This window comes from Plecotus auritus, assembly GCF_963455305.1.
Source record: "Plecotus auritus genome assembly, chromosome: 1".
NCBI lineage: Eukaryota > Metazoa > Chordata > Mammalia > Chiroptera > Vespertilionidae > Plecotus > Plecotus auritus.
Genome location: NC_137770.1, coordinates 55,869,447 through 55,894,103, shown reverse-complemented (window position 1 = coordinate 55,894,103; position 24,657 = coordinate 55,869,447). Strand labels below are relative to the sequence as shown.

At 41.7% G+C, this 24,657-nt stretch overlaps 1 protein-coding gene across 2 annotated transcripts in view; it reads right to left on the bottom strand.

Moving 5' to 3' along the window:
* Positions 1 to 24,657, bottom strand: part of MYO1E (myosin IE) — a 200,838-nt gene that overhangs the window by 81,922 nt on the left and 94,259 nt on the right. For both annotated transcript variants that reach the window (XR_013959252.1, XM_080645678.1), the window contains exons 5-7: positions 8,955 to 9,042; positions 6,237 to 6,326; positions 2,446 to 2,577 (exon numbers count right to left, since the gene is read on the bottom strand). Coding sequence is in view for 1 of the 2 variants with exons in the window: in XM_080645678.1 (XP_080501804.1) it covers positions 2,446 to 2,577; positions 6,237 to 6,326; positions 8,955 to 9,042 (310 nt within the window). In the remaining variant the exon portion in view is untranslated. The remainder of the gene's footprint in view (positions 1 to 2,445; positions 2,578 to 6,236; positions 6,327 to 8,954; positions 9,043 to 24,657) is intronic.

Here is a 24,657-nt window from a genome sequence, read left to right as displayed (position 1 = left end):
CTCCAGCACAGAAGTTCTCCCAGCGTAGACACAGCTGATCCTCACAGCCAATTGGCCTGGAGGTCAATTCCTCCCAGTGATACCAACAACAATCAAGGCTTAACTACAACAAGACTGTGCACACAGCCCACAAAGGGGTGCACCAAGAGTGTCCACTTCAGGTAACTGGGGAGGCTGAGCCACTGGACCCTATAGGACACCTAGCACACAAAGCCACTCTATCAACTCAGGGAAGCAGCCAAACTGCGGAGACAAAGAAACAGGTCACAAATGAAAGAAATGAAGGAAAGCAAACTACTAGATATAGAGTTCAAAACCATGGTTATAAGGTTTTTCAAGAATTTCCTAGAAAAGGCCAATAAATTTAGTGAGACCCTTGAGGATATGAAAAAGGACCAACTAGAAATTAAGCATACACTGACTGAAATAAAAAATAATATACAGGGATCCAACAGCAGACTAGAGGATCTCAAGAATCAAGTCAAAGATATGAAATACAAAGGAGCAAAAAACACCCAACCGGAAAAGCAAAAAGAAAAAAGAATCCAAAAATATGAAGATAGTGTAAGGAGCCTCTGGGACAACTTCAGGTGTACCAACATCAGAATTATGGGGGTGCCAGAAGAGAGAGCAAGACACTGAAAACGTATTTGAAGAAAACTTCCCCCACCTGGTGAAAGAAATAGACTTACAAGTCCGGGAAGCACACAGAACCCCAAACAAAAGGAATCCAAAGAGGACCACACCAAGACACTTCATAATTAAAATGCCAAGAGCAAAAGACAAAGAGAGAATATTAAAAGCAGCAAGAGAAAAATAGTTAGTTACCTACAAGGGAGCATCCATACGATTGTCAGCTGATTTCTCAACAGGAACTATGCAGGCCAGACAGGAGTGGCAAGAAATATTCAAAGTGATGAATAGCAAGAACCTACAACCAAGATTACTCTACCCAGCAAAGTTATCATTCAGAATTAAAGGGCAGATAAAGAGCTTCACAGACAAGAAAAAGCTAAAGGAGTTCATCACTACCAAACCAGTATTATATGAAATGCTGAAAGGTATTCTTTAAGAGGAGGAAGAAGAAGAAAAAGGTACAGATAAAAATTATGAACAACAAATACATGTCTATCAACAAGTGAATCTAAAAATCAAGTGAAGCCAAAACCGGTTTGGCTCAGTGGAAGAGCGTCAGCCTGCGGACTGAGAGGTCCCAGGTTCGATTCCGGTCAAGGGCATGTAACTTGGTTGTGGGCACATCCCCAGTGGGAGGTGTGCAGGAGGCAGCTGATCGATGTTTCTCTCTCATCGATGTTTCTGACTATCTATCACTCTTCCTTCCTCTCTGTAAAAAATCAATAAAATATATTTAAAAAATAAATAAATAAAAATAAAAATCAAGTGAATAAAAAATCTGATGAACAGAATAAACTGGTGAATATAATAGAATGAGGGGCATAGAAAGGGAGTGGACTGACAATTCTCGGGGGGAAAGGGGTGTGGGGGGTGCAGTAAAGACTGGACAAAAATCGTACACCTATGGATGAGGACAGTAGGGGGTGGTAAGGGCAGAGGGTGGGGTGGGAACCGGGTGGAGGTGAGCTATGGGGGAAAAAAGAGGAACAATTGTAATAATCTGAACAATAAAGATTTATTAAAAAAGAAAAGAAAATCTAATGTGGATTCACAATAGATGAAATGTATATAAACTCACACATAACGAAATTGTCTATCATATCATTATATTTTTAAAATAGTTAAAAACATTTTTAAAACTAGCTGAGTCAGATGATTGCCGAAGACTGGAACACAATGTAAAAGCATCCTCCACCTGCTCTAGCCCCGAAGTCTCCACGGCTGCTGAGTGTCTAAGTCTAAACCTTTTGACCTGACATTAAAGATCCATAGCCAATGGGGGAAGTAGGAGAGGGTAAAGGGGGGACAAATGGTGATGGGAAAAAAAATATCCGTAGCCTATTTCAAGTCCTTCGTCCAACAGTTCACCTTTTGAAGACTCTGCCCTTGCATACTCGTTGAGGGCTTGCTCACACCTCTAGTGCCCTGTCCAGGCCACCAGACCTGCCTGCACAGCCTCCCATCCATGCCATCCTGCACCCCCTTCATAGACCTCCCCTTCCCATCCCAGTCAATTCTCCCCACACGAACTTCTATTTGGCAAAGAACCAAGCTTTTGTTTTGAAGTTTTATCAACACTTTCTTGATTATTTAACTTTGTCTTCTCACCCCGACTAGAACTTACTCTCCTGTGAGGTTAGGGACATTTGTCCTGACAATTCTCTGCATGCCGACTTACACATACTATTGTGATAAATGCTCTTTGGCTTGCAGACTAGATTGTCTAAACCTGATTACTGAGAGGAAACAAGCAAATCTAAATGTGGAGAAGAAATAAGGAAGTAGGAAAGAAACAATATAAAGGAAAACCTGGTAAAATATGTGAAAACTCCGCTCTCCAGGGTTCCTCATCACCACCCTAGATTTTTCCAGAAGGAAGTTGGAGATCTTTCCACCATCTGGTTCCCCACCTGGACTGAACTGGATTTCAAAGTATTTTCCCTGCAAGAGAGTTAGGAGTTTCCTTCAATGGTTAGTGAACAAAAACATGATGTTCCAAATAGGCGTTAGATACAGTATATAATTCAAGGAAATTCATTAATGCTAGATACATTCTGAATTATTCCCAGTCCTGGTCTAGATTTCCTGACTTTTTTTTTTTCTTTAATCAGACAATAGCCTATGCTCTTGTCCAATCATACAATTCTGTATTGAGAAAGAGAATCTGCCATTCTAGTCCAACTAAATAAGGACATGTTACACTCCTTGCCCGTTTTCCCGAGTAGGGGTTTGCTTGCTAAGCCAGAAGCTGTAAAGAATGGGACAGAAAATCCCAAGGTCCCTTTGATCTAAGGAGAGTGAACTCTATCAGCCGCTAAGAAGAAGGAAGTTTTCCCTCTGAAAGGCATCTTGTTGACTTTGAGCGAAAGCAATTCCTTTGACCCTTGGAGAATCTAAAATTCTTATATAAAATAAAAACACTTGATTATAAAGAAGGTCCTCTCCAGCTAGTGTGGGTGTGGAGACTTTTGTTACTGTTGTGGTTAATATTTCCTTTTAAATTACTGCTAAGAGGGAACAAAGGAGAATGAAACCTTGGCATTTTGCTGGAAAAGGTGCCCAGATTGTTAAGTAAATGACTCCCCCCCCCCCTCTTTCATTAGAATTTAGCGTCTCTCCAGTCCTCAGAAAGGTCTAGAAGAGTAAACTTAAATGAAGAAAGAGATGAGAATGTGGGTGTTAAGGAATGGTGTGGCCTAGGGTCACATGGGAAAGCATGCCCGGCCTGACTGTATTCACATGTAATATTTTAAAAATGTGTATGCTGATGAATTCCACCCATCTCAGGGCTGAATCCTGCCAGGCCGCAAGTGTGTGCTAGAACTGTAAACTCATTAAGGGCAAGAAAAGCACATGGCATATTTTTCCTCCTGCCCCTAGCACCCAGAACCCGCTGTGTCCCTGTGAAGTCACTTGTCGATTCCAGGTATCCGAAAGGCTACAAAAGGAGGCTACTCTCGAGTGGACTATTTGTCTTCATCTGATGACTCCTCTCACCCCCTCCCCAAAACAAGCACCCAGAAGCATCAGACACAGAGAGGGAGCACAGACCACTGCTATCCGAATTACAGTGGTTCCTGAGAAAAGCTGGCTGAGCAAGCTCCCCTGTGCGTCCCATTGTGGCCAATCTTCTCATCTTTTCCTTTCAGCTGGTTCTGGAGGGAAGGATGCAGTGCCCATCCATGTAACCTCCATCAAGTGGGGGTGGGAATGCAACCAAACAGGACATCACATCTAGGAAGGGTAGACATTGTAAATGGCAAACTCTCAAGTTCTCTAGAAGTGGTTCCAAACCTTGGTGGACTGTTAGAAAGACCTGGGGGAACCTTTAAGAAATGCTAATGTGGTTTCTTCTGTGTATCTTTAGCTATAAGACTGTTCAACTAAACTCGTCTTCAGATGGTTATCCAGGTTGATTGTTCTATAATTTAGTTGTAATTTTGATGTGGTGCTGGGAGGAGGTGAGTGCAACTCCCTCCTACTTTATGGCCATCTTGGATCTCCTGTTCTTAATTATACAATGTTTTATGTAACGTGCATTTTAAAATGAAAACTGGACCATATTGCAAACATTATTCTTTAACCTTTTTTAAAAATTTAACAATATACTATGGATATCTTTTTTAAAAAGTCATTATTAACAGAGAACTTAGATATTGTGCCCTAAAAGTATTGTTGGGTCACAGACAATGAACATTTTCAATTTTGATAAAGATAGTCAAGTTGCTCTCCAGCAGAAATGTGTCCACTTTCAACCAATAGTGTCTTTTCTCTGGTATCAATCTCCTTAATACTTGCCCACCTCAGAGACAGAAAATGATACATGGTTTTAATTTATATTTCTCTCATTATTCCTGGGAACCTCTTTTGATGCCCATTAGATGTTACTCTATGTGTAATGTGCCCATCCATACTCTTTCCCATCTTTTTTCCGGAGCCGTAAGACATTATTTTGTAATCAGAAAAATAAAAATTGCTGGATATTTTTGTCTTGTTCTACAAAAATTGACCAATGTATCATCCTTGTCTCAGGATAAAGAATAATTTTTATTGGGAAAAAAATCAAGAGGACTATTGATTTAATTATTTTCTGCTAAGTGAGCAAAAGAGGGGGGCTGGTAGCAAGAGAGTTAAGTTTGGTCAAATCCATTTTTACAAGGAAGATTGAGATTAAAAGGGAAAAAAAGGTCAAGTGGAAATGCATTCCCATCTTCTTTCCTATTGCATTACCTAGAAAGTTCTTCAAGATAACCCGACCCAGCCAATGAGGGGAAAAAAAAAAAAAAAAAAAGACAGATCAACACATAGTTTGAATAATATTGAACAGCAAGGAAAATAAGGGCAATTCTGACAGATTTAAATCACCAGGGAACCAAACAATTACTGCATGAGAGCTTATAAGAATTCTCTTGGAAAAATAGAAGCTTCCTTACAAAACAGAAGGGTGAAAAAGAGATCTTTCTCCTGAATTCCCACTTATTTATCTTAAAATGGTCCAGCATCCGCCTCAAAGATAGCTCCTTCATTGCTTTCCTGCCAGACATAGTCTGTGAGCTAAGATGCAAAATCTACATAAATCAAAGCTACTGGGCAAATACTCAGTTTTTTGGAAATGTGGCTTTTTGTCAAGGGGAATATATTTATTTTCATCCTTTCCAGCCTTCCAATTCTCAGGAGATATTCAGACAGAAAAGCGTTTTCATGGGCATTCATGATAATGCCCTCGGCTGACATTTTCATTACCTTGGGTAAGTGGGCTAGTCAGGAGGCAATCTATCAGGTTAAGTCCGATCATTTTGGGGTGTTGTTATGCTACGTGAAATACATAAAACTCACCAACCTATGAGGGGGGAGGCAGTCAACTCACTCTGCCTGACATAGAGAAGGAGGGTTCTCTACAAGGTGCCGGATCAAAGTGTGTGTTCCCTTCATTTTCCACAGACCCAGTCTATGAGCAAGAGCAAAGCAAGAAGGCTTTGGGCTCAACCAGCGTGGCTCAGTGGTTGAGCGTTGACCTATGAACCAGGAGGTCACGGTTCCATTCCTGGTAAGGGCACAAGCCCACCTTGTGGGCTCGATCCCCAGTAGGGGGTGTGCAGGAGACAGCTGATCAATGAGACTCTCTTATCATTGATGGCTCTCTCTCTCTCTCTCTCTCTCTCTCTCTCTCTCTCTCCTCCTCCTTCTTCTTCTTCTTTTCTGAAATCAATCTAAATGAATGAATGAATGAATGAATGAAAAGAAAAAGGCTTTGGGACCCAGCCTACTTATTACTTTGTCTGGGAAAGAAGGCCTCTTTCCTCAAGGGCACAAAGCAAACTCCTCCAGCACCAATTTCTATTTTCCTTAGGAAGGCAACTCAAGTTGAAAACTGTATTAAAAAATTACCTGATTTATATTCCCCGGGTTCAAAAATAACTTCAGCTAAAGGGCAAATTGAAGCCTGACAGCATGCCACTAGAGAAAATGAAGAAAAGATGCAAAAGGCAGCCTCCTGATGACATGTGAAAGCTCCCGTTTCCTTGGAGACACCGGACTTAAAGCAGGAGTATCCACACCACCAGCCAGGCAGCATTTCCCGAACCAGGGAAGAGACTTACAAATCGGCTGGAATTGTTGTTCCGGACAGTCTTGGCGTTGCCGAAGGCCTCCAGCAGCGGGTTGGATTGCAGGATGATGTCCTTGACGTGCTGTCACAGCAAACAGACCAGGGGTCAGGAAGGCACACACACCCACCACACGGAGCAATGCCAAATGCTCCCTAAGGACCTGGGTTCTGGATGCAGCAGGGAGCGGCCTCAAGTCCACATGTCCCTGCAGGTTCAGGAGGATTTACTCTTTCCTCTTGACAGATTTCAACCTGTTAGTGGGTTTGTGTCTTCCAAATCCCTGGATTCAGGCAGGAGTCCTGGAGCCAGGGTCCCACCAGTGAATCAGGATCTCCAAACATTCCTGGCTGGGGCTTCCACACCTGCTGTGCTTTACCCTGCACGCCCTGGGATGCCAGGACTCCCCGCAGGAAGGAGAGGAGAAGGAAGGGGCATCTCCTCGCTGCTCTGATCTGATTTTTGACTATCCCTATCCCTTCTCTACCCAACTGCTCTCCCTGCCTGTTGCACCCCCATCTCCACCCTCTTCACTGTGAGGGACAGGGACCTTAAGGAAAATGAAACAGTTTGTCCTATTCAAGCAAGGCTGTAGACACAGTTTTGTGCAAACTTTCATATGCAGCACTCACGTTCGGATCTTGTTAAAATGCAGATGGGGGTCTAGTAGGTGGGAGGCAGGACCTGAGAGCCTGCATTTCTAACCAGTGCCCTGGTGCCCCTGGTTCTGCCAACATGGAGCCACGTTTTGAGCAGCAAGGGCAGACGCTGGCTTGTACAGAACAATTCCTGGCCCACCAGAGGGCAAGAATTTGGGTTTCAAACACCCTCGTTCGGTACCAGACTGAAAAGTGTGCAAAACACCTCATGGGCAAGATAGAGAAGTAGACAGGAGTTGATGTTGGAGAGGTCTTTCAACAAGTGAGTCATTCCTTGTACTTCTAATTATTCACATGCTATGGTTAAACATGTTCCAGAAATAACAAGTCTTTGGTTTGTGCTCTGTAGCTACTGACTAATTTCAAGCCAAGAGCTCTGCCTCATTGTCCTCATAGGAAAACAGGAAGAGAAAAGTCAACATGAAATGTCTGCAGTCTGGCCACTAAGTCATGGTCTGGAGAAAACGGGGCTGGATTAAGGCACTAACTACTAACTGACTATGTAACAGCCCAAGTGCCCCCTTTGGTGCCCTCCTGAACATTCAGAAGAGGAAGACCTGGAATCACATCGACCAGGGACATGTCATTAGCGATGGCACCAGAGGCAAGTGCTGGGTGGTCCCTCTATGAGGTAAGTTTCAAAATTTAGAAATATCACTTCCAATCCAACTAGTCTTCTTTAAAAAACTGATGGACTTATGTAAACCTTGCTTTCCATTGTAAAATTAAATTTGACATGTGGATCTTCCTAATCCTTTATATCTGTTTGCTAGTCAGACACACCTACATTACTTATCAACACTCAGTTTCTCATAGGGATAGAACAAAAGAAAGGCTTTTCCTTGTCTCTTGTCTTCTTTAATTACTGACGTGTTAACTGAGAATCTTTATTCATGTTTCCATCCATTCACCTATCTATCCATCCATTCATCCACTCTCAAGATGTCCAGTAGAATTTTGTGGTAAGCACCCACAAACCAGCATCCTGGATTCCTGTCTCCATATCAGTCTTTTAGGGAGAGGGTGTGGCTACATGAATGGAAAAAGGCACGTGGACTGCACCATGCCAATCTAGGTTCTGGAGCTGCACTCACTGTCCAAGTTGGAAGCCATGAGCCACAGGTGGCTTTGATTTGCAACATGGCTAGTCCCAATTGAGATGTGCTGTAAATGTTGAATACAAATTGGATTCCAACGATTTAGCCCCCAAAAGAGTGTAAAATATATCATCAATATTTTAATATTGAAATGATAATGTTTTGGATATGTTGGGTTAAATAAAATAGATTTTAAAAATTAATTTCATAAGCCTCTTTTTACAAAATATGTCACATCAAATAACTTTATATAAGTATCATTTTGCATACATTTCAGCACATCCAAAGGATACATTCTCTTAAGCAGGATTAATGAATCAAAAGGTACATGCGTGTAGATTTGATAAAGTTTGCTGAAATGCCCTCCAGAAAAGTACATACACTGAGTGGCCAGATTATTATGATCTCTGAACGCATAATAATCTGGCCACTCAGTGTGTGTGTGTGTGTGTGTGTGTGTGTGTGTGTGTGTGTGTGTGTTTGTGTGCGCGCATGCATATATATATATATATATATATATATATATATATATATATATATGAGGCCCAGTGCATGAATTCGTGCATGGGTGGGGTCCGGCCAGCCTGGCCAGGGGGAGGGGACATGGGCAGTTGGCCAGCCTGCCTGCTGGTCAAACTCCTGGTTAAGGGGACAATTTGCATATTAGCCTTTTATAATATAGGATATATACTGAGTGGCCAGATAATTATGCCACAGTGTATAATATAGGATATACACTTAGTGGCCAGATAATTATGCCAGAGATCATAATAATCTGACCACTCAGTGTATACTAGTTCATGCTCCTACCAGGACTGTATGAGAGGGACTATGCCCCGCTGTTTTACCAATAGAATGTTTCAAACACTTCAAAATTTTTGCCATTCTGACAGTTATGGAGCCTCTTACATTTCATCTAGGACAGGGTCTCAAAATGGGCTACATCACAAACTTACCTGGACTTTGGGGCCTCCTCCAGACACTCTGGAGACATAACTCATGATGTATTTAGCCGCCACTGTCTTTCCAGCACCACTTTCACCACTGAGGAAAGAAAGACAAAAATGAAGTGGGTTACACCCATGAAGTAGCTTACAACCTGCTCCCCTCTCCTCTGACCCCCATCCCCAAACAAAAAAGAAAGAAATTCAGTAAAAAATGCACAACACTGATTGAGAAAGACAAATCATGCCAGGATCAGGTCACCTCAATGACTTACATAAGCAATATCAACATGGTGTGTGGACTAGGGTCTTAACAATTACCATCATGTACTTGATAGACAATTAAGCATTCTAAATGCCTAGTAATAGGGGACACACTTAGGAACATTATGGAATATCAGAAAGATGGAATGTTGTACAAAAATTACAACTGACATGAAGAGTGTAAACACAGGAAAAAAATATGAAGTAATGTTAAGTGAAATAAATCTGATTCAAATGATATATAAAACAATTACAAAAATGTAAATGTAAAAGTACGTAAGAAAAAAAGACTAGAATTAACACAAAACATTAGCAGGTTTTGGTAAAGAAAAAGATATCGCGGTAGACTTCTTTCAGTTCATTATTTACCAAATATTTAGTAACTAAAGAAAGAAAAAGTAGGCACCCTCAGTGGCTTGAACTGATGCAAGCAACTTTGAAATTGAAGTCCTAAAATTAAATGATGAGGCAATATTAATCATATCCTGAATAACAAAAGACTACCTCCTGTTTTGTGGTCTTACTGTATGGGGAAACTCTTTGGTTAACATAGTCTGTTTGACAAAATACCAGTTCCCTTCCTTCAAAATTCCCTTGAATTGATGATGACGTCAATTCAAGACATGCTTAAGTCAGTCAGATAGCTCATCTTCTATTGGTAACCCTCGTGCTACCATGATAGAATGAAAGGAATCCATATCATGTAAAGTGATAAAATTTAGTATAAAAAATTCAGACAATATTTTTGTTTGTAATTGGTGGTCAAGAATTTTAGGGTACAGAGCAAATGTTCTTATATGAACATCAACCTAATGAACTGTTATCAATCGCTTAGTTACTTCAGAAAAGAGGAAACATTTGTTTAGGGTACAAATCTAACCAGGAGACCTCAAAAGGAAACGGAAAAATTTAATATTTTAAAACAAAACAAATAATTAAAGTAGCCATCATAGCAAAACTCAGAACTTTGTTCCATTTCCTTGAACTAATTAGAGAGGTTATGGGGAAGAATGAGGAAACCATACTCTCTGAGAACCTCAAAGGTCTGAATCCACCTAAGCAAATCATTCACATCCCAGTATTCAGCTCCGGGCTTCTGGGCCACATGACTAGAGAAAACAAACTGAAATTTCATAAGGAAGATACGGTGCAAGTAGAAAGCCAGTGAATCTGGGATGACGTGCCATACCATTTACAAAGAACATGCTACCTCACAGCACAGATATGGTATGTATAGCAAATATTTTAGCTCCATGAAGAAGATATCTGTTTAAATGGCCCATATAATCAGATGATTTATATGCTAGATCCAGGGTCAAAACATACATTCTTGCTCATTTGAAGCACAGGTCTTGTCAGCAATGAAACTCCATTTTTTAACTTTGTAAATAATGTGAATGTTCAAGAATATTGGCAAGTCCTAGAGTACAATGGTATAACCACCCAATATAATATTACACAGACTTTTAAAACAATTAGAAAACTATGTGGCAACATGAAGACAATGCAACCAAAAAGCAGATGATAATATATCTATAGCATAACTACAACTATGGGCATTCATGATAATGCCCTCGGCTGATTGGAAGTGCAACAAGGAAAAAAATATTTGCCTTGGGGGCTGGTATTTGGATGACTGTATCTTTTAATATGATTTCTCTTAATGCTTACATTTTTTGAGATGGGCAATTATCCATGTAATTCAGATTTTTAAAAACACAATATCCAGAAAAAGTGGGATCACATATCACAATGATAACCAACAAGGATCAATTTCTTTAGATTATTATTCAACTTACTATACCATGATGAGTAAACATGTTTTCATTTTAGAATTCCTTATAGCAAACTCTGTGTGTGTGCGCATGTGCATGTGTGTGCACACATGTGAAAGACAGAAGGGAAAAAGAACAAATTTTACTAGAATTATGAAATAAAAGTATAGTAATCCCTCCCCTGTGTCTTTGGCTAATGATGTGGTCAGACATAAAATATTTCGTTTCTTTTGTTGGAAGCAAAAGAAAAGAATAATAATGGAAAGTAACTTGTTTTATATATTGAAATAAGTATGCCAGGTCCAATAATAGGACATCTACATTCTCAGGAATTCTGATATTTTTTTCAGAAGATTTAAAATAATTAGTTCTGGCTGAACATTGATCGGAACTTTCATTCTTTGGTTTCTATTTACAGACACTTAACACAAAGTTTTATTGATCAGAGGCCGGTAATTTGCCCAGAATATGGTACAAAAATGGAATGTTAGATATTTACGAAGCTTACAGTATATACAAACATGATTATACTGGCTTTTCTGGATGGGAAAATATTGTTTCTCCCCCTGGACTAAAACCCAAGTTAAAAGAATGCGAAGGTATCAGACAAATTATACAGCACACCCAAAACTATTTGCTTTGCATCTCAGAGCAGTTAGAGCAATTTGCTTGGCTTATGGTTATAGGCAGCCTTTCTTAATTTAATAGCCTTCCCTTGACTTCTAAAGAGAACAAAAAAATACTCTAGAAGCATATGTACCTTAAATTAGAACAATGTCCCCTGTTTGTCCCTATATCCAGCAGCTTGTCACAATCCTCAAAATACTTAATAAATGCCCACGTTTGGGTCCCCTTCTGACCTGCTGAATCCCAGTCTCTAGGGACAGGGCCTAGCAATAGGAATTTTAAACAAAATCCCATGATCTTGTATAGCTGGCTGGAAATTATCCAAGCAAATTTAAAACAAAATCAAGCCCTAGCCGGCTTGGCTCAGTGGACAGAGTGTCAGCCTGTGGACTCAAGGGTCACGGGTTCGATTCCGGCCAAGGGCAAATGCCTGGGTTGCAGGCTCAATCCCCAGTGGGGGGCATGCAAGAGGCAGCCGATCAATGATTCTCTCTCATCATTGACGTTTCTATCTCTCTCTCCTTCTCCCTTCCTCTCTGAAATCAATAAAGAAATATATTAAAAAAATAAAAAATTAAAACAAAGTCAAAACAGACTTCATAGGAAATATGAATTCAAATAGGAAACAATACATTTTCTCTGTGTGTTAGCTATAGAAATGAAAACATATGCTAAAACTTCAAAGAAATGGAAAGAATGTTCTGGGGAGGGGACCTATTTACAATGGTATATTAATAATTGAATTCAAGGACCATAATTGTTTTTCTTAGTCTGAAGGTTGTTCCTCACTTAAAAATCAATGATGTGTTCAATTCAGTTCAACTTTTTCTAGCAAATGTAAAATATTGCAGTCAAAATTTTTTCAGAGATATCCCATAGAATAAGTAGAGTCAACCATTTCGACTGTTGGAAGATTCATCAGTCTATTCCCATCTCCCCTTCCTAGTCTCAAAATATGTCTCATGGTTCTTAACCACAGTAGCTGTTGTTCCCTTATAATTGATCAAGTTAATGTAACTGAAATGTTGTTTTTCCAACTTTGTATTTGTTCACATGTTAGAAAGGATAAAAATGTAAAGCAAAAATTGTATGTGCATTTCTTTAAAAAAAAAATCTTTATTAATTTCAGAGAGGAAGGAAGAGGGAGAGATAGAAAAATCAATGAGAGAGAAATCATTGATCGGCTGCCTCCTACACACCCCTTATTGGGGATTAAGCCCAAAACCTGGGCATGTGCCCTGACTGGGAATTGAACCATGACCTCCTGGTTCATAGGTTGATGCTCAACCACTGAGCCCCACCGGCTGTGCGTATGCACATTTATTTACCCAACATGCATCGTCTAAGCCAGGGGTGGGCAAACTTTTTGACTCGAGGGCCACAATGGGTTCTTAAACTGGACCGGAGGGCCGGAACAAAAGCATGGATGGAGTGTTTGTGTGAACTAATATAAATTCAAAGTAAAGGAGCGGAGGGGAGAGCAAGAGAACCCTCCGCTCTTTCGGCTCCGCGGGCCGGATAGAACAGCCGAAGGGGCCGGATCCGGCCCTCAGGCCATAGTTTGCCCACGGCTAGAAACCCTGACATGAGCCAGGAGGATGGAGATGGAGATGTGGCTCTTGCCCTGGAGGAGCTCACGGCCTCCTGGGGAAGGCGAGTGCACAAATGCTATGATGATACCGAGGCAGTGGGGGCACTGTTGCAGGGACTCCTGGGGGCATCTATCCCTGATTAGAGTGTATGCAGATCAACGAGACAGTGAAGTTCTGAACATTCCACTGGGGCCTATTCACTTAGGCCCTACTGTGTTTACATAGGGACATTTTAGGATTGAACTGGACTCTTATTTCAAAAGGTAAAACCCAAGGATAAAAGAATACAAGGGTAGTTTTAACAAAATGACCTTTTGTAATTCTAGAGTTATAAAAAGTGAGCATGTTAGTGACTGAAAAGTAGTCCAGAAAATGAGAAACAACACCAATTCCAAAGGAGATTGATGGTTGACCACCACAGATTGGTGGTTGCTACAGGCAAGGAAGTAAGGGGTGGGTGAAATGGGTAAAGGAGATAAAAAAGTACAAGTTTCCCTGCCCAGCCAGCGTGGCTCAGAGGTTGAGCATCAACCAATGTACTAAGAGGTCATGGTTCGATTCCCAGTCAGGGTACATGCCCAGGTTACAGGCTCGATCCCCAGTGTGGGGCATGCCAGAGGCAGCCAATCAATGATTCTCTGTCATCATTGGTGTTTCTATCTCTCCCTCTCTGAAATCAATAAAAAAAATATGTATATTTTAAAAGTATAAATTTCCAGTTTTAAAATGAATAAGTCATGGGGATGTAATATATAGCATGTGACTACAGTCAATAATACAGTATTGCATATTAGGAAGCTGCTAATAAAATAGATCTTAAAAGTTCTCATCCCAAGAAAAAAATTTTTATAACTATGTGTGGTGATGGATATTAACTAGACTTATTGCGGTGATCATTTCACAATATACACATTTATCAAATCATCTTGTATACCTGAAACTTACATGTCAATTAGACCTCAATGAAAAGAAAGGAGCAAACTAACATATTCTGGTTGCAATAATTGTAGCACGTGCCCATCGAGTGTCTAAAGCAGGTCAGGAACTGTTAAGGGCTTTACATACATCAATCATTGGATCTGAATTAAGGCCCTGGAAGGTAGGTGCTATTCTTACCCCCATTCTTTGATAAGAAATGCTAATCAGCTTGCCCAGGAACACACAGCTAGTGATGACATTGCTAGGAAAGGATTTGAGACAGACTGACTCAGGAGTTAACACTGCCTCAGACCAGGGTATGTATTTAAAAACCACACGAGTTAGACAGTCAATTACAACCAGCAATATTTCCCAAAGTAACTCCATGAATAGCACAGTTTGTAGTATAATCAAACTTGTAACCAGCCACTCCTGAATCTTTTCTGATACACACCCCCTTAAGTAAGGCTTCTGCCAAAAACATTTATTATCTCACTCACAGTTGGAACTAACAAATAATAGCCTGCCTGCACCGCTGTGATCACAAGATGCGATCGAGAATGAGAATCACAGCAGAGAAGGTCCATCATCCCCTTCCTGGCAGCCCTGCTGCATCTGGGAAAGAAAGAAGTCTGAGGTGAAGCATCTCTTTGCCCGAAGAGAAAGGGTGACCTGTCAAGACCTTGTAAGGACACTGACAAATAATCCTCAAGGACATGCAAAGGCTAAATGGATAAAATGCAAAATCAAAGTCACACCAAAGCCACTGAGTAAATGATAAAAATTCAGACTTTAACATAATGAGCTAAGTGTGAACAAGTCAAAGCTGTTATTTCTTCTCAATCAATTAGTATTGTCAAACAGGCAAAATGTTCTCTCTAGGCTGCCAAGAAAATGGCCTATGGCAATGCTCACCTTGGCCCGGCCGCAGGCAATAGGAGGAATTCACTGTTTCCTATGGAGGCCAAGTTTCAGCCCAAGCTCAGCTAGTTATTATGTCTGAAATTCCTTTTAAGGCTACTAGCAGATACTTTACGTCACTCCTGAACAGTTTTTAAAAAGTTAATGTCTATTTCCTTATTCTGCTTTCCTTATATTCCTTTAAGGAATTAATACCCATTTTGCAGACGTGCCGAGGCATACAGAGGTCACACACTTTAGACAGAACAGTATAAAGAATCCACCCTGTGACTCAGCCCCAGAGATCTTTCCACTACACAACGTGACCGTGGGTGGTAGTGGATTAGCAAACAGATAACCTGACACCTGCTGACTCACAGCAGCAGAGAAGTGGAAAGAGGGTAACAATGGGCCAGGCAGCCTGAGCTTGGAGCATGGCTTTGCCCTATTTCAGATGCGAGAATCTTAACATATTTCCTATCTCTCTTAAGACTCAGTTTATTGGTCTGCAAAAAGGAGGGTAGTAATACCTAGTTTGCCAGGTTGTAAAGACAGGTAAGTAAAAGATGCCGAGACATAAAGCAACTATCCAAAAAAGGTTAACTATTATGATTACAGAGAGTATATTAATTAGCTAGTGAGTCAGGGCTCCTGAGTAACACTCTGACGGATGATAAAAGAGTTTCAGCCCGGCTGCGGTGGCTCAGTGGTTGAGCGTTGACCTGTGAACCAGGAGGTCACGGTTCCATTCCCAGTCAGGGCACATGCTCAGGTTTCAGGCTTGATCTCCACTGTGAGGCATGCAGGAGGCAGTCAATCAATGATTCTCTCTCATCATTGATGTTTCTCCCTCTCCCTTCCTCTCTGAAATCAGTAAAAATACATTTAAAAAAAAAAAAAAAGAATGTCAGCAATCACATAGGCCAGAAGGTAATATTTGCCAAGAGCTTGGGGAAAAGGTAGATTGAGTCCCTGCTCTTCAAGCCCCCAGCGAGAGGGTGGTGTTTCATACAGATTCCACAATCAGGGGTGTGAACTGACTGGACCTCCCAAAGCCAGGCCAGAGAGGGAGCCTCAAAGGCCAATCGGTGCTACTGGGATAAACAAGAAACTGGGTGGACCAACAGAACCAGAGGAGAGTTCCAATACTACTAATGAAAGATCCCTGAAGTACATCGAAGGCAGGAAGACAACCTGAGGATCCGTGAGGCACTTGTGGCTGCCTAGGTAGAGACGAGACACAAGGCAAATATTAGAGCTGCTCTGATTTTTAAAATCTTTTCATTCTGAATCTTCACTACTGTAAATATTAGGGATTCCAAATCCAAAATGTCTTTTGAAGCAGGTAGGTCAGAAATTTTAGGTCCAGTAGTGATGACTAGCTCCTTTTCCTCTTCCAAATTTCTCATATTCAGTGAGTCACCAAATCCTTTTGATGTACCTTCAAAGTATCTTTCGCGTCTTTATTTATTCTTTAAAAAAATATTTATTCAGCACGTATTCAGGATACAATCTACAAGACTTTGCAAACTGGTGTTGGACACATTGCAGGCAGAATGCCCTACTCTGCAGAAAAACCTGCTGCAGAATATTTCAAGCAAAAAAATTCGAAACTGCACTAAAGGCGATGCTTTCATATTGACAATACGTTTCTTGAAAAAGGCTAGGACAGCAGGAGCTGATGTAGGCCAAAAGTGACAGAAATTCGCTTTGATTTGCAATAAAACTGCCACATAAATGTTCTCCAAGGTCTCATAAGTCTCCATAGGGGTCAGTTGGTCAGGGCGTCAGAAATGCCTCTGGCTAAGATTTTGTCTGGTGACATAGAGATGGTAGAAAATTGAGAAAAATTTGCTATTTCTCCTTCCCCTTTGCCATACCGGATTCTTTTATTAAATAGATTTGCATAGATGTCTCTGATAGATCCAGTGATATAACATGTAATTCCAAAACACAAATCCAAATTCTGAATTTTGGAGCAAAAAAAAAGTGATGAGCGGAGCAGATATTGTTGCTCATTTACTGAGCTCACAAGTGTGTCTACCCATGTCTTCAGGTGCTCATCATTGTCAATGATACTAATGGAGCTATAGCTGTTGCATTTTTCTTTTGGCACTGCCTGGAGTCCGCATTCGCTTCCTGAACCTTTATTCCTGCATAGGCTTATGGAATGTCACACATCAGTTTCCTCTTTGACTTTCCAACTCAGGTCAGGCCTCCCATAACCTCACTAGATATTGGTCTTCTCCAAAGATCCCATCTCTTTTCTACCAATAGACTTATCTTTCTGAACCAGTCTTTTATGGTATCCTGTCTTTGCTCAGAGATCTGCAAACCTATCGTTCCAGGAGGTACCTGTCATTCAAACAATCTTATCTCCCCAAATCAACCTATCCTGCATTACTGCACAAATGCCATATGGCTGTAATACAGAAACAGAAGCGGAAGCCAAGTGCAGGCCTTTGAGTAACTGACAAGGACCATTTGTCAATGGGAGTCTTTTTTAACAACCATACTGATATCCTCTTTCCTCTCCATCACACAGTGTGGGTTCCAGAGGCTATCAAGCCATCCATGCTTTCTCCGCCCTAAAAGGAAGACCCAAATCAAGTCCCAATACCCCTATGACACCTTTGCTGACTGCTCCATTCTAACCTGATCTCCCCGTTTTCTAAATGCAGTAGCACTTACAGCTTACTTCAAGTACTTCAGCTTCAAAATTACCATTAAACGTTTATTGTGTGTTCCCAAGAAACAAAAAAGCATACACCAGTTTCCCATCATCAAAGATTGAAAAAAATGTGTACATGCAAATTAAAAAACAATAATATTAAGAAGATGCTGAAAATGAGGGTTATATGAGGTGCTACTGAAATTCAGAGAACGGAGACCACTGGGCTGAGTTAGATGAGAAAGGCGTAGGTGGGGGAAAAAACTCCAGACAGGGAGACCAACCTGGGCAAGAACATGACACATTCGAGGGCAAAGGGTAGCACAATTTGGTTAGAGTAGAAAAAATTATGTTGGATATGTCCCAAGCTAGGAACTTTGGACTCTACTGGGCAATGGAGAGCCAGTGCAATATTTTAGCAGAAGTGGGACATAGACTAAATGATATAATAGTTAAGGAGCATTCATCTGGCAACTGTGTTTGGAAGAGAGTCAGTGGTAGGATAAATTTTGGATAACATAAAAGAACCATCGTGAACTTGTTAAATTTGAGATGTTTTTATGTTACATAAATGGGGTTATCACAGGGAAAACTGGTGCTTAAGGCAGGAGTTGACTAAGTTTCAATAGAGGCTCTACCATTTTTTTATTTTTTTGTAAGTGTTGTTTACTGTTTAGTTTTTTTAAAATTTAATAAATCTTTATTGTTCAGATTATTACAATTGTTCCTCTTTTTTCCCCCCCATAGCTCCCCTCCACCCGGTTCCCACCCCACCCTCTGCCCTTACCTCGCCCACACGGCCCTCCTCCATAGGTGTACGATTTTTGTCCAGTCTCTTCCTGCACCTCCCACACCCCTTTCCCCCCAAGAATTGTCAGTCCACTCCCTTTCTATGCCCCTCATTCTATTATATTCACCAGTTTATTCTGTTCATCAGATTTTTTATTCACTTGATTTTTAGATTCACTTGTTGATAGACATGTATTTGTTGTTCATAATTTTTATCTGTACCTTTTTCTTCTTCTTCCTCTTCTTAAAGAATACCTTTCAGCATTTCATATAATACTGGTTTGGTGGTGATGAACTCCTTTAGCTTTTTCTTATCTGTGAAGCTCTTTATCTGACCTTCAATTCTGAATGATAGCTTTGCTGGGTTGAGTAATCTTGGTTGTAGGTTCTTGCTATTCATCACTTTGAATATTTCTTGCCACTCCGTCTGGCCTGCATAGTTTCTGTTGAGAAATCAGCTGACAATCGTATGGGTGCTCCCTTGTAGGTAACTAACTGTTTTTCTCTTGCTGCTTTTAAGATTCTCTCTTTGTCTTTTGCTCTTGGCATTTTAATTATGATGTGTCTTGGTGTGGTCCTCTTTGGATTCCTTTTGTTTGGGGTTCTGTGTGCTTCCTGGACTTGTAAGTCTATTTCTTTCACCAGGTGGGGGAAGTTTTCTGTCATTATTTCTTCAAATAGGTTTTCAGTAGCTCTCTCTCTTCTTCTGGCACCCCCATAATTCAGATGTTGGTATGCTTGAGGTTGTCCCAGAGGCTCCTTACACTATCTTCATATTTTTGGATTCTTTTTTCTTTTTGCTTTTCTGGTTGAGTGTTTTTTGCTTCTTTGTATTTCAAATCTTTGACTTGATTCTTGCAGTCCTCTAGTCTGCTATTAGGTCTCTGTATAATATTTTTTATTTCAGTCAGTGTATGTTTAATTTCTAGTTGGTCCTTTTTCATATCCTTGAGGGTCTCGCTAAATTTATCGGCCTTTTCTAGGAAATTCTTGAAAAACCTTATAACTGTGGTTTTGAACTCTATATCCAGTCGTTTGCTTTCCTCCATTTCTTTCATTTGTGACCTGTTTCTTTGTCTCTGCATTTTGGTTGCTTCCCTGAGTTGGTAGAGTAGTTTTGTGTAGTAGGTGTCCTATAGGGCCCAGTGGCTCAGCCTCCCCAGTTACCTGAGTAACTCTTGTGCACCCCTTTGTGGGCTGTGTGCACAGCCTTGTTGTAGTTAAGTTTTGGTTGTTGTTGGTATCACTGGGAGGAATTGACCTCCAGGCCAATTGGCTGTGAGGATCAGCTGTGTCTACGCTGGGAGAACTTCTGTGTTGGAGACACCCTTATGAGACAAGACTTGCAAAATTGCAAAAGCCTCTGTGCTCAGCTTGGATGGGGCGGAGTCTCAGGGCGGAGCAGACAGCCTTGGCTTCCCGTCAGCCCTGCCTTATGAGGCCCCCGGGTCTCAGTGCCCCTCGGTAATCGCTGCAAGCACCTCTGAGAGAAAGCCGCCCTCGAGTTTCGCCCGCTGCCAGACAGTCCAGTTTCTCCCCAAATGAGTCTGGGTTCCCAGAGTCTAGCCCGGACCTGTAGTCGTGAGCTTCCATCTCCCTCCCGTTTTAGAAAGCTAGCCGCTCACTCAGACACCCATGCACTCTGCAGTCAGTCCTCTCTGTGCGCGCGTGCCTCTGGACCTCTGCCTTCCACAACCCCCCTGAGTCTTAGTGTGCTTTCTCTTTTCCTGACAGTCCAGATTCTCCCCAAATGAGTCTGGTTTCCCAGAGTCTCACTGGGACTGGAGTTCAGCGCCATTGGGAGCTTCCATCTCCCTCCCGCTTTAGAAAGCCAACCGCGCACTCAGCCGCCTGTCCCCGCCGTGCGCGCGTCTCCGTACCTCAGCCTTTTGTAGCTCCTCTGAGTCTCAATGTGCCTTCCTCTTTCCTTGTAGTTGTAGAATTTCCACTCAGCTAGCTTTCCTGTGGTTCTGGATGGTGTCCATTTTGTCTTTCAGTTGTAGTTTTGATATTGTTGGGCAAGGCAGCAGTTTAGGTGTTTACTTATGCCGCCATCTTGGTTTCTCCCTCTCAGGCTTCTTTTAAACCTCATTTTCTGGATGGAACCTCTAGCAATAACAATACTGGCAGCCAGAGTGGTTGTGAGGATGAAAAGAGATGACCTACATGCAAAGCACCCAGCAGAGGGCAGGCACTCAGGAAGTATATCTTGCCTGGACCAGTTAATGGTAATAAAGATTAAGAGGTGACTGGGATATTAGGATTTCAGAAGCCTTAGTCTTGATTCTCAACTAGAATCAATTAGGGAACTTGAGAAATATATTGATGCTCTGGGCTCACCATAAATCAGTTGAAACAGAATCTCTAGATGTATAGCCCAGATATCTATACAGCCACTAAGTGAATAAGGCACCACAGGGATTGGAAACATCTATCCTTGGAAAGTTAGTGAACACAAGGCAGTGGATAAAATCAGCAGCTAAAGCAGCCACACTCCCTGCTCTGTCTGCCAGTGGACTGTTGGGGATAAACTAGGGAAACATCTAAGGCACATCCTGGGTGTTTATTTCTGGATCTTCACCTAATGGATGGCTGGGGTTGGCAGGAGAAAGTGGAGGCTAATAAAAAGGGGTTGACCTACAGGAAGTCAGGACAGGAGAAGAACACTAGAAGTGATGGATTTTCCCTAAGTGAATGGACTACTCTGAGGACTAGAGCAACAACACCCCGAGTTCCTGTCTCCAGATAGAGGTGGGGACCTGGATCTGATGATAATAGCTAGTATGATCATCCCTGTTCTGAATTCTACCCCCCTCATGATAATCTGGCTCCCCTCTGGACTGTGTTCCTGAGCTGTCCACAGGCAGAATTCTCCTCACAAACTCATGAATTGGGATCTATCATTTGTGAGTTTGGCTGGCCAAAGCCAATCTACCTGAAGCAGCTTAACTCTAACTATTTTGATGAGTCTGTAGACATGCAAAACTCAGGACCAAGCCCTTGGTGGAGGCCTATGCTTGGGAAAACACCCCATCCCCTCCCTTGATTTTTTTCTTTTTAAATTCAGTTTGTTACACTTATTTCTAGCCCAGAAATAGTCCACCCTGCCAGCATATCCACCATTTTAGAAAACATGAGCAAGATTGGGAGGAAACTGATGATATTGCCTCTCTGTCCTGTGTTATCCCATCTAAAGAGCATGCATTTCATCATGCAGACAAGGTCATACCAGGGAAATGGGGAAGTGAAGGTCTGAAAAGAACACCAGAGAGATAAGGTCATTAATTTTTAATTTTCTAATTAAATGATACTAAAAGTTCCTGGTCTTTCCAGCTATGGCAAAAGCCCATAACACAAGGAGCAAGTTTCTCTTCCAGCTCCAGAAGAATGGGTTTTGTTTGCTTCCTGTTCACAAACGCACGCAGGCAGTCTGCATTTGACTCAGCCCCTGGCTGGACAGCCACCCAACTCTCCCAGTGTCACTGGCCGCAAACTTGGGCCTCTCTATCCACAGGAGCATTTTCCTGTCTTCCCTTCCCTCTGGCATTATTTGGAAGAAAGAGCTCCAAAACCAGGAGAGACCTCAGAGGTCATTTGGTTAATCAGTTCTCTCACAAATGAAGAGATCCAGGCCCGGACAAGTGCTAAGTTTGCTGCCCAGGATCACAGAGCCACTAGAAAGAACCATGGCCGGCCAGAGGTAGCAAATCTGTTTTCTCAGTGCAGAAACCGCAGCTCTTGGGTAATAAGTAACACGAAGAGAGGTTGGGCTTTTGCCCTGGGCTACTGGGGGGTAGTCTCTAGAGCCCTGGAATGTCCGGCCTGACTGGAGTCTCTCTGTTTGCCTGGAGGCTTTGTGATATCTAACAATACGATTTAGGATGGAGGCTTTAAAAAACACCATATAACTTCTCACCCTGCCCACCCCTTCCCCCCACCTGGAGGAACAAGAGATTAAGGTCAGCCATGTAGCGACAGAGCCCAATAAAAACTCTGGACACCAAAGGCTTGGGTGAACTTCTCTGGTTGGCAATACTGTTGCCATAACCGGAAGGAAATAACACCATTCATGACTTCATGTGGAGTGGACAACCAGAAGCCTCACATCTGGACCCCTCCCAGGCACTGCCCTATGCGGCTCTACTTTTTTCTGTTTTTGATTTGTATCCTTTAGCTAGAACAAAATGGTAATCCCAAGTTCAGAGCTTTCATGAGTTCTGTGAGCCATTCTAGTAAATTATTGGAACTGAGAGGGTGGTAGGGACCCCTGAATTTGTAGCTAGCTGTTCAGAATTGAGGGTGGTCTGCAGAACCCCCTGGTGTCTGAAGTGAGGATGGTCTTGAGCAGGACGGAGCCCTTCACTTGTGAGGTGTAGCCTGACTCTGGGTAGTTAGTGTCGGAAGTCAAAGCAATTCCTTGTTCTACCAGCTTCTAAATGACAGAAATCCTGGGAGCAGAGCCCTCAGGCCCTGGCCAACTGAACACTTGGAAAGAAGGCTCCCACCAGTGGGGACGGGTCCTGCTTCAGTGCAGTGTGTCCTACAGGGACACATTCAGGGGGATCTGAGAGTGGGAGAGATGTGGGCTGGGCAAGACGGCAGCTCCCAGACTTGTGAAGCTCATGCAACAAGACCATTTTCTTCTTTCTCATCTCACTAGAAGCTCAGGAGGAAGGAGAATAGGCAAAGGAATGAATTAGAAAACTTATGCTGTACCCTCATTCGATCTAGTTACGAAAACGCCCTCCTCCTCTCTATTGGCCAACAACCTCCACTTGGGGTCAAACGGAAGCATTTCCTGTTAAGCAACCCAACTCATCATCACTCAAGTATTCCGTCCAAAAGGACTTAACCTGCATCTAATTAAGTATTTAGATCTACCTTGCAACTCACCGAGAATCCAGTTGGAGGAATTAGTGTAATGAGATTAGGAGGAAGCAGTTAGATATATCTAAAACAGTGGTTCTCAACCTTTCTAATGCGCAACCCTTTAATACAGTTCCTCATGTTGTGGTGACCCCCAACCATAAAATTATTTTCATTGCTACTTCATAACTGTAATTTTGCTACTGCTAATGAATCATAATGTAAATATCTGTGTTTTCCGATGGTCTTAGGCTCTACAGCAGTGGTTCTCAACCTGTGGGTTGAGAACTGCTAGCAGGGTCACCACAACATGAGGAACTGTATTAAATGGTCGCGGCATTAGAAAGGTTGAGAACCACTGATCTAAAAGGTGTCCATAGGAAAATTGGGTTGGTGTCTTCACCAAGTCAATGTCATTACAAAAAAAAGCAAACAAAAAAAAGCCATGATGGTATTAAGGGAACTGGTAGAATAAAAATAAAAAAGTGAAAGACTCATATGCAAATGAAACACTGTTCCTTGATTTACATAAACCAGCAGGAAAGGCGTGTTTGCAAAAATTAGTGAAATCTGAACGTGCACTGCTTATTTTTAGATGATACTAAGTTTTTATTAATTATTTAGTTGTGATACTGGTCCTGGGGCTAAGGGAAAAAAAGGTTATTTTCCAGAAATGTATATGAAAATATTTAGAGGTAAAATATCATGAAGTCTATATTTACCTTGAAAACACTTCAGCTTTCTTTGTTTTATAGTTTTGACTTTGGAACCATGTAAATATTTTATACAATTTAAAATTTTTAAATGTTAAACCTCTAAAAATCAAAATGAAATTAAATGGACTTAACTGTAGGGCAAGTTGGAATGTTAATGACACAGAAAAGTGTTATTTTAAGTGTCCCTTACAAACCAATATTTTGATTGTACATGCCAAGAAAAAAAGAACAACAAAGAAATTTTAGAGTTAATTCAGTATTGCTATTAATAACATTGGTACTGTTATTTTAAATCATTAACAAAATCACTCATTTGCTTTATCTCCTTATATATGTTTATCTATACTAATAAAAGGGTAATATGCAAATTGGTCACAACATCCTCACAGTAACAACCAAACAGCAGGCTGCGTGGGGCAACCAGGCCGGCAGGGGGGTTAGCGAGGGATAACTAAACAATTGACCAGCAGGCTGCGTGGGGCGACCAGGCTGGCGGGGGGGGGGGGGAGTTAGGGATGACAAGGCTGGCGGGGGGGGGGGAGTTAGGGACAACCAGGCCGGCAGAGGGGGGCAGGGAGGGGCAACCAGGCTGGCGGC